This window comes from Ascidiella aspersa, chromosome 8 (assembly GCF_963924565.1).
Source record: "Ascidiella aspersa chromosome 8, kaAscAspe10.2, whole genome shotgun sequence".
NCBI lineage: Eukaryota > Metazoa > Chordata > Ascidiacea > Phlebobranchia > Ascidiidae > Ascidiella > Ascidiella aspersa.
In genome coordinates this window covers 16740060-16751067 of record NC_139454.1, presented here as the reverse complement: position 1 = coordinate 16751067, position 11008 = coordinate 16740060, and the positions used below count along the sequence as shown (strand labels likewise).

General features: G+C 34.9%; 1 protein-coding gene across 1 annotated transcript; it reads right to left on the bottom strand.

Annotated features, from left to right (window-relative positions):
• Positions 1 to 4826: 4826 nt before the first annotated feature.
• On the bottom strand, positions 4827 to 10678 carry LOC146136352 (uncharacterized). The gene is made up of 6 exons (XM_083395773.1): positions 10016 to 10678; positions 8536 to 8711; positions 8263 to 8417; positions 7911 to 8014; positions 6390 to 6545; positions 4827 to 5999 (listed from the first exon to the last, which is right to left on the bottom strand). The coding sequence occupies exons 1-6, from the start codon at positions 10322 to 10324 to the stop codon at positions 5736 to 5738; spliced, it is 1164 nt and encodes a 387-aa protein (XP_083251899.1). The 5' UTR covers positions 10325 to 10678; the 3' UTR covers positions 4827 to 5735.
• Between the last annotated feature and the right edge of the window lie 330 nt (positions 10679 to 11008).

Sequence of the window (11008 nt, the reverse complement as noted above, 5' to 3'; positions counted from 1 at the left end):
TTTAACCTACCCAAACCGAAACACTAACCTACACACTAACTCAAATAATGTTGGTTGTGGTAGGATTTCTCGACCACTTCCAGCGTCCCCTATATTTTCCTATTGTGCTACTGCTGCTTATACGCTATCAAGGACTCTTCGCGGTTAGTTTACAACTTTCTAACCAATAATTGTGTTACAAAAGATGTACACCATGAGGAGTAGACTAAAGTAAGTTTATTGTATTAACCAGAACTTACATTCCAACATCAAAAAAGTCGTTAACAGAATACACAGAAATACATCTATCGGGCGTATGTAACGAATCACAACTTAGAATTTGGAATTTCTCTTTGGAATTTTTTTGTTATTTTTACAATATTGTTTACACGCCGGTTACCACACAATCACCTTTAAACATTACGGGTTTTTAGAAAATAATAAAATATACCCAAATAGAAGACTTGGACAACTAGATAATTCTAACTGTCTTGTCGGCCGACTTAGACAGACTTGCTACTAATTCGAAATATAATTTTATTTCTTAACTGATTCGCTACAATTGCTTGTTATCCAATTAGGCATAGAAGTCAACCTTGTGCACTATTTTTGCCATTTACATTTTTGTTAGAAAATTATGGTAATATGTAAAAAAATGATGTTAGAACAGTTTTTCTATACTATAACTTGTTTTTAACAAACTATAATGCAGTGGTCTCCAACCTTTTTGATAAACGACCACAATTTAAAAAAAATGAAATGAGAATTTATATTGCTACCCCATTTTGTTTTTAGATATAAATCAAAATACGCAAATAGTAATGGAACAAAGTAACACGAGCGATTCAGCGTAAATTATGCATAATTCCAGAGCAGTGGCTACGCATGGGCACCAAAACGATTGCCTTTAGGAAGTTTTAGTTAGGCTAACATATGAATTTGAATTTAACACACGATCGAACACAAAAAATTGATTTTGTTTCAACAATAAATTACATTCAGTATGATGGCAGCATAGCATAACGGCAAAACCGCGTGTAATGCTCTACTTTCAAGCGATCGTACGATGTTTCCTTTCTAATATTACGCTCATTGCGCCAAGTTTTTCACCTGTGTGAACGCGTTATTGTTGCAGTTCCCGGCTGCCAAAAAGGCTCCGGGTTATAAATCATTTCCGCTTTTTGGTGTCGCCTTTTCTCTTTCATGCAAACCTTAAACTTATATATGCGAAAGCTTATATCAATATAACCAGTCTTGTCTAGTTAATACACGGGACGGTTGTGTTGCTTGCCGGCTTCTGGCTGGCCAGCTTAACACCAGCCAACAAAAACTGTGCGGATTTGTAATCAGACTACAGCAATACTGATTGAAGGAGTGAGTTAATTCATGAGGCAAAGACACTAATGAGACTTGTAATTACCCGATTGCTTCAACCTTAGCTGATTTAGCGGCTTTTACGAGATTAAAATGCAACTTTATGTAGAATAGGGGTCGGCAACCTTTCGTATACATAGTGTGCCAGTTTATGAATAATTTCTAAAATATCAACAACTCGCGTGCCAAACATTTTGCTATGTTTGGTTTTGCACTGGCAACCAGGACTGCGGAGTCGGTTAAAAACAACCCGAGACTGACTCCGGTCGAATAAGCAATTTAGTCGAGTCCCGAGTCCGGCTCAGACTCTCCAGCCTGTATTTTATCTATTTATGTAACTAAATTAAGTTGAATATTCAGCAATCCACTCATAGGCATGGGCGCCACACGGAGGGCCAAGGGGGGACACTTGCCCCCCTGGAATTTCAAAATGCGAATGTAAGTATTATTTATAAGTGTAATATGTATTACTTATAAAGGTTAAAAATATTAGACATTATCCATTATCCCCAGTGGCGTATCCAGGGGGGCGGGGGTTCTTACCCCTTTTTTCGTAAGTGATAATATCGTTTTTTTGTTCGTTTATGTCACGATTTAACAAACTGCTAGAAGCGGCGCGCATTACAACTAATTGGGTTACGCGTCTTAAGCTAATGCGAAACCAAAATCGAGCACAATCGCCGTTTTTCGTATTTTGTTTGGTCTATCCTCTACCGTAAACGCCGGATAGTTTTCGTATTTCGCTTCGGCAACCTTTCGCATGCAGTGTGGCATTTTATGAATAATGTCAAATATTAACAACTCGCATGCAAAATATTAATTTTTTTTCTATATTTGGTTTTGCACTGGCAACCAGGACTGCGGAGTCGGTGAAAACCAACCCGAGTTCGGACAAATGTGCGATTTTGTCGAGTCCCTAATCTGGGTCCGACTCTACAGCCTGTATTTCACCCATTTACGTAACTAAAATAACATGAATATTCGGCAATCCACTTATAGGGGTCATTAGAAATACAACGAACTGTCACGAACACAACGAACTGTCACGAATACTGTGAACGCTATTTTCGATTATACTTCGATACCTAGAAGTGTTAACTATCAGTTTCGCTTCTAGCTTGGTTTCTTAGTCGCACAAAAACACACGTGCTTACTTTTAACGTTGATTGCCCTGATTTAACGCAGTAATCATATAACTTCACTTTTGGGGCACGGTTAGTCGTGAACAACAGGTTTAACGCCCACAAAGAATTATGTTAAATACAACAGTTAAGAAACTAATTTGTGACCCTCACACTGCAGATCGAACTAGGCGCAATTAATGTTCCTCGCTAATATCCGATGTTGGTGTAACATCGACATTTGTTTAACCGAAGCAGATTCTTAAAAGGAGGTATAATGGTGACTGTCGTGCGCGTTTCAAAGTCTTTATTTTTATGTAATGATAGTTAACTCAAAACTGTGCTTTTTAAGCATATTCATTCTAAGACCACGTGTTAAGTGTGCAACTGACACAACTTATTTTTCCTCAACCACAGCTTGTAATTTAGCTGACTTGGCACACAGCTCGGCGCAGATGTTGCGCTAATCGTGGCATAATAACACCCGGGAAAACCGTTCTTTGTTTAGTATTGCAGGTGGCGAAATCGTTCGTGTTCGTTTTGCGTCTAAACATTTGCTTTTGCTGGACGTTATTTTGCTGTTTGTGATTAATTTTTTATGACGTCTTGCAATCACCATTCTATGACGTCATACCGTCGCTGTTTTATGACGTCATTATTCATTAACGTCAGACGGAAATTAGGGAAATTCCCTAAGTTAAAAATTCAGGACCCCTCTTTTTGATTTTTTGGATATGCCCCCCTCCTGGAAAATTTTCTGCGGGCGACCCTGCTCATAGGGGTTATGAAAAATGTGCCACTATATTCTTCTATTCCACCTTAACAAATTACAGTTTGCTGCCTTATCAGTTTCGAAATTTGGTACTGTACATGCGCACATGTCGGACTTGGGTTACTCGAGTCCGACTCCGCAGGCATGCTGTGATCTGACATCTATTTTACGAATAATATGACATCTAATTTACGTATCTTGGGAGACGCCATTAAACTTAATTTCATAAGTTAAATTCTGTAAAGATACCTTAACCTTGGTGGAAAAAAAAACGAACTATCACGAACACAATACTGTACCCGCTGTTTTGGAATATACTTCCACACTTTTCATGAGATACCTAGAAGTGTTAGCTATCAATTTCGCTTTTAGCTTGGTTTCTCAGTCGCACAAAAACACACGTTCTTACTTTTAATGTAGAACGCCCTGCTTTAACGAAGTAAACGTTACGCCAAATTTAGGAGATTATGACGTAATACGAACGGTTAGTGGTAAACAACAAGTTTAGCGCACATAATGTGAAACACAACAGTAAAGATACTAATTTGTGACACGAACATTGCCGAATCATTTGGCGTGCCCTGAAAAATCATCTCGCGTGCCAGAATTGGCACGCGTGCCATGGGTTGCCGACCCCTGATGTAGAAGATGCACTCAGTTACGTTTCATACTGCGACGTCATAAAGAACGAAATAAATAATTCGTACTAAAACAGCAGGAATATGGTGAGTTATGGCGACCCCACAAAAAATTCAGGCGACCCACAGGTTGGAGACCACTGCTATTATGATAGCCTACCTTTCTTATAGCTCGGCCACGAATAACAACCACTAACCCGCAGGTCGCGAAAAATTCCGAAACATAATAAAATATTTCAGAAATAGATTCATGTTTTTTGACCAAATCTATGTTATAAGTAGGGCGACTATTTTTCTGGCAGTCGAACCGAACCCGAACTTTATGAACCGGTTTGGGGCGATTTGCTTCCCGAATGGTAACCATTTTCTGTAAGATTTTAAGGAGCCGAACCGGAACTAAACCGAATATTTTGAAAGAACCTAAACCGAACATGTTAAAAAAGAGTTTCACTCGAGCATGACGTCATAAGTTGTATATTTGCAGAGTCAAGTTATGCCATGTACGAAATTTTATAAAAAACAAAATGAAAATTTACTAAATAAAACGTTGCTTTTTAATTTTTCATATATTTTAATAATGAGCTGCTCGCTCTCTAATACCGGTACGTCACGAAACTTAAAATTAATGCAAGATAAGATTTAAACATTACTCTCTACATTTATTTACCCAGATTATTAGATTTAGCGCAAGTCATATCGTATACGAACCGGAACTTTTGATTTGCTCCGAACCAAAACTGAACCGTATTCCAAAAAAATTCTTGAACTCGAACCGAACCTGAAAAGTCCAACGGTTTGACTTCCTGCTATATTTTGGACTAAAGATACACAGTTCGTTGACTACCTTAAAGTTGCAGAGGTATTACTTTCATTGCAAAAGCTACATAATAAAAATTTTATCGACGCTAAAAAAGAATTTATATTGTTTAAGTTGCCCAAACTATCATTTTGGTAGATGTGACGCAGGACGCCTTTAAAAAATCAATTTACAAAATCAGCTTAGCATACTAAAAACATAAAACAATGCACTTTTAGATTTAATTCACCTCTGAAGCAAAGGTAACCTTGCCATGACATTTAACACAATGAAACGCCTTTCATAATTTAAAGCGGACTGAAATATACCAAACAATCAAAACAAGATTTGCACGAAGGGCAAGAAACTGTTTACGTAGTTTGAATTGGCCACATATGCTTTTTTTAGGATACTGTACATGGGATGTAGACTGTTGAAAAGTTTGATTATATTGTAACAAAACAAAATATAACATATATTACGTCGCTTTTTCAACGGAATGCAGTTATCAAGGCAGTGTTGTAAACAAGTCATTTTGAAATAACTCAAGTCCAAGTCTCAGCAAAGTTATTATTAGAGCAGGTCATCTCCAAGTCAAACCACTAATGTAATATTAAATTGGTAAACTTCCCAACTATGAGTTCAACTAAAAACTATCAAAAAACAACATGTAGCAATAGAATTGTTTTTCGCGCAAAAAATAGATTAATTGCTAAAATTTATAATAATTTCAACCCAAGACATTTGACTCAATGACTCAAGGCCCAATCAAGTCAGTTGTCTAAATGTGAATTAAAGACTTAAATCAAGTCATTTTACTAAAACGACCTAAGTCGAGTACTTTGGAAACATTGACTTGGGTCAAGTCAATGACTTAAATAAGTCATTACAACGCTTTATCAAGGTGAAACTTTATTGACCTGATACTTGCATGACTGATGGCGAATGCCCGAGACAATTAGGATCTCGTATTTTGAAGCAAGCAATGCGCACAGATTAGTTTAAAAAAAAAACACGAAACAGTATCGAACTTCGTATGTACTGCTAAGATTGTTTCAAGTAGTGATGATAAAGTATAGCGCTGACATTACAAGTCCCCAAACAACTAAACCGTTTAGACTTTTTGATCCGGAAAAAATCGAACTGTCTGTTGACAAATTTTGGTCAACTGAAACTTCCTTTTCATCGAGTTTTTGGGTTGTTTCCGCATTGGAACTTGTTGCAATGGCTGGTTCTGTCGTACAAAGAGCCTGTGGGTCGCCTTTATGCGTAGTGGATGAAAGGTTATTATGAAGGAAATCTTTTATTTGCTGAACATCCTGAAACAAATAGATAAATATCATCAGGGAAGCATTTTTTATTACGAAGAACCACATGCGAAATAGGACTGATGTTGTGTTGGAAGGGATACGGAGTAGGAGGTCAGACTGAGTAGGTTTATTTTACTGGAGTCGGAATCGGGCAAGACTGCGTAAGTCTACCGAGTATCAAATTCGAAACCGAAAGCCGCCGCAAATTGTAAAGGCGGATAGCAATGAAGGATCGTTTTCGTTAGAAGTATTCTAGGTGGATCAGTTATATATGTCACACCTCTAAAACTATATACGCGTTGACTGTTTGCGAAGCCTTGAAGACGCCATAAAAGACAATAAATGTAATTTTTTATTTTTAAAAACCTTTTTCTGTACGTATATCCTTTTGGTTAATACCTCGTAAAGCCGAGTAACAACGTATTCCAGCTTGTTGACATCCAACTCTTCATTATTCTTTTCTGGCGACTGTAGAAGTTTTCCGACCATCGCTGCTTCCAACTGTGAAATTTCTTCTTTTGTGTTTATGTAACGCTCGTGGATAAATGGTAGAAGCTGAGTAAGAAAGTTGAATGCTTTTTAAAGAAAATATATTTTTAGCAATAAATTGAAATCCTAAACAGTTTAAACCAGAGTTTGTTCTGGTTGTTGTATATCAGGGGTTCTTACACTTTTTAGGCTGCGCCCTCCTTGACACAGCTTCCCTTATTGTGCATAAATTGCTAACTGTGAAATTAGGCAGAATATGTTCGACAGATGTGGCTTTGTTTAGCCAAACATAAGTTTGGCAATGTAATGCATTTAAAGCACATTAAAGTTGTTTGCTATGACACAATTATGACCAATAATGTGACAAGTTGCAGACGAATAATTGTGCGAATTTTTAGTTTTGATTTAATCACAACTTTCTATGTTATCTCCACAACAACAAAGTTACATTAGATAATGTAAAGCCATAAAATAACTAATCTTCAAAAATTTTCATTTTGTGGACAACCTAGTGTCCAAATATGCAACAAAATTGCCATTCTTTGTTTACAAGTTTTTATGGCGCAACACACCATACAAAAATCATACAAGAAACGTCAGGGCTGAAAAAATTTCTTAAAACCAGGACAAAAATAAAAAAGGATAAAAAAATTTGCATTAAGCTTGAAAAAAATTGGCTTTTAAATATGTGATGGCAAGAAGTAAAACGTATTTATTTTTTTTACAAGTAAAATGTGGCACAAATCATTATATGATTGCCCTGGATCAAAAAACACTGTTTACTATGTAGCCTTTAGTAAGTGTTGTTTCACATTAAAGGTCCATTGTAACTGAATATAAGACACAGGGGAAAAGATTCATACAACTGAGGGAATAGATTGATGGATTGGAATAAAATGATGTGTCTGTCACAGTAAAAATAATTTTTTAAAAAGGTATTCATGTTTTCAAAACTTAATACTATATTAAGTAGAGCGAATATTTTTGAACTAAAAATGAGAAAGTTTGACCTGAAAAATTAAAAATTGACAAATGTTGACCTGAAAAAAAAATTGTATTTTGACCTAAGGCTATTAGATGTACATTGATGTAAACAACATATTTTTGTTTGAAGTACTGTATTAGTGTATTGGCGTGGTTAAACACACGTTTTTGACGCTTTGCTGACGGTTGAACACAAATAAGTTATATTTCGGGTTTATGTAAACTTGGGAAAACGATTCAAAGTTAATATTTATGTCATTTCATCAAAAAGACAAACAACTACAAAAAAGACGCTCGCTTAGTAAAAAACATGGTGTGTAAATAGTTGAAATACATGGTAAAAATAACTAATAACAAAAACCTAGCATACTATTGAAATAGGAAATAGGAAATAGATTAATTGCATATTTTCCACCATACATTATATTATGTTTAAAATAAACTTACAGCTTCAATATTTTCTTTAATATTATCACTTGTTTTTCCTTCTTTCACCATTTGGTTGAGTTCACTCATTCTCACCCTATTGATATAGGAAGATCCCAAAAAGCCTTGACATACATAAACAAACAAAAATATTAGTTAAACATAAGGAATATGAAACAATTTAAAATAGATGATGGAGACATTGCATTTTTGGAAAATGACTCTTTTTGAAAGGCAAATTTAAACAGGTTCAGGAGGATAAAAACTTGCTAGCCCAAACAATTCCTGGATTTTATTGATATGTAAATGTAACACAACTGCAGTACGGGTAAGGATTGGAAAAGGCTTACATTACAATTTGTTGTAGTGGTACCTAGGATTGTCCCAATAACAGATCCGATTAATGACCAGTTTTTCGTTCTTTCAACTCTTGACCGTTCTTTTTCGTAACTATCTCTCATTGCTCCGGAAAGCAGGTGAAAAGCCTCACGTTCTTGCTCCTCAGCTCCATCAAGCTTTAATTTTGCCCTGATGAACAGACATTTTTATATTTATACATGGCATAAAGGTAAACATCTTGTGTAAGAATAAAACTGTTTATGGATGAACAAAAATAATATATACACCAAAAATTTTAAATTATTACTCTTCTTCTTTGGTAACCAGGTTATGCTGTTCGTTTGCAAGTTGTGGATACAGAGGACTGGAGTAACTGACATGAGTTAAACGCTCTCGAATGTGCTTGAGTTCTTCTCTAATTAAAACAACTTCATGCATTGCCAATCTTTCTGCACTCCGGGAAGCTAAGAAATTTTGCTCCGCCTAAATTAAAGATACATATATGTGGATACTAAACAAAACAGCTCTTTTACCTTTATATATTTGTTTAAACTTGGCTACTTGCACTACCATACTTCTATAATTGTCATTGCCAAATATGCATTTTTCAAAAAAGTATATATACATGCATGGCAGCAAAATAATCTAGCAAAGCTAGCAATTCAGGTCAGACACATTAACCAGATCTTAAAAAGATATATATATATTTCGCCAACTAAGGCATCGTCAGTATATCTGAATAAAAACAAACGCAACAGTATAAGAATGAGTCAGAAAACATTTAAAGTTTAAATAAAACAAAGTAAAATAACTAAAATATAAAAGCTGTTAAATAGTAATGGCATCCAAGTTGTACAACCCCTGTACAGAAGCAATAAGAACGGGTCGAGAGAAACGCGGCAACGCAAAATAACGGCACAAAAACAGCAAGGCAAAAAGAAAAAATGGAGTAGAGGCGTAACAAAAAGATAAGAACTAGACAACTACTTAATTTGGGGCAGTACCATTTTTTCAATATTGATTCTGGCTTTAATTTTGTTAAGCCATCTATCCTCACAAATGTCTAACATGTGAAACGGTGGCTGGGCAACAAACTGAACAATATAACAGCTAGAAATTAACGGTCTACAATCAAGTATATCGGGGTGGGATATGGCGTAGTGATGTTGCAGTGCGGTTTTGTCGAAATTTGTTTGTTGCCCAGCCACCGTTCCACATGTTAGACATTTGTGAGGATAGATGGCTTAACAAAATTAAAGCCAGAATCAATATTGAAAAAATGGTACTGCCCCAAATTAAGTAGTTGTCTAGTTCTTATCGTTTTCTTACGCCTCTACTCCATTTTTTCTTTTTGCCTTGCCGTTTTTGTGCCGTTATTTTGCGTTGCCGCGTTTCTCTCGACCCGTTCTTATTGCTTCTGTACAGGGGTTGTACAACTTGGATGCCATTACTATTTAACAGCTTTTATATTTTAGTTATTTTACTTTGTTTTATTTAAACTTTAAATGTTTTCTGACTCATTCTTATACTGTTGCGTTTGTTTTTATTCAGATATACTGACGATGCCTTAGTTGGCGAAATATATATATATCTTTTTAAGATCTGGTTAATGTGTCTGACCTGAATTGCTAGCTTTGCTAGATTATTTTGCTGTTACTGATCAGGAATTAAGGTCGACATTTATCTTGCAAGGGTCAAGGTGATTTCTATTATTCACATATTCAGTGCAACATACATGCATGGCACATACATATATATTTATATGAAACAATGAAAGAATGTCTTACATTTTTAACCTCAAGTTGTGCTTCTTGGACATCTTTTAAACCAACATATCGTTCATAATTTTTATAAAGTTTTTCAAAATTTTCTTTTATAGAAACGTTTAGATACTTCAGTTTATCCAATGTGGGTTTGTAAAATGAAAACCTTCTTTTAATAATCCATTGGTGTCTTGCAATATTTAAAAAATTTCTTCCTGTTAATAATGTTGAGAAATATTCCCTTGACTTTAATGGTCCATTTGTTACACTTCTATATTGGAAAACAGCACAGCACTGACACTGGTTTAATTTAAAAGTTCTAATGTGTGTCATATTAATAAAAGCGTTTCACTTCTAGAAGAAGTGTACCACCTTAAAGCATTATTTTTAAAGTGGTTAATAAAACATTTTAGAAAATAAAGACTAAAACATATAATTCAGGCAAGGAACATGTTCTATATCTCCTATACATATAAATATGCAATGTAATAAAAAAAATTAACTAGAATAACATGCAAATTCAGAAACTACAAAATATTGTATATGTATATATATTTTTATATTACAGGGTTGCCACAAAATTTATGAAATAAATTTAAAGACTTTTCAAAGAAAATTTATTGGTTTACAAAACATAAAATTTGATCACTTAATGTGTTTTTGGATATAATTCTAAACTAAAGCTGTGTGAATGCCATGGTCAACAAAATAAGCAAATAGTTTAGAAGCTTGTTTTACTATGGCACTTTCCAAACATAAGGTTATGTTTCACATAATACAAATTTACAGACTATGCTTAAGCTTTGAGAAAGAACAAATAATTTGCAAAATGCATATTAATTCAAAGACAAGCAATGAAAGACATATAAAGGTTATAAAGATTTTGTAGGAAATGAAATTTAATAATACCGCCACACCCTATTCCCTAACTCTAATCAATGTATAATCAGTAGGGCGATTATTTTTTGACTAGTCAAATTTTTTTTAATTTTGTCAAAATTTACACGTTAGGTCAAA

Bases quoted from the DNA above. Each gene is read 5' to 3' on its own strand.
- LOC146136352 (XM_083395773.1), bottom strand. From the start codon at position 10,324: ATGACACACATTAGAACTTTTAAATTAAACCAGTGTCAGTGCTGTGCT. The intron at 8,712-10,015 runs GTAAGACATTCT...TCTTTAATTTAG, and splicing joins CACAACTTGAGGTTAAAAAT to GCGGAGCAAAATTTCTTAGC. The intron at 8,418-8,535 runs GTAATAATTTAA...TCTGTTCATCAG, and splicing joins CTGGTTACCAAAGAAGAAGA to GGCAAAATTAAAGCTTGATG.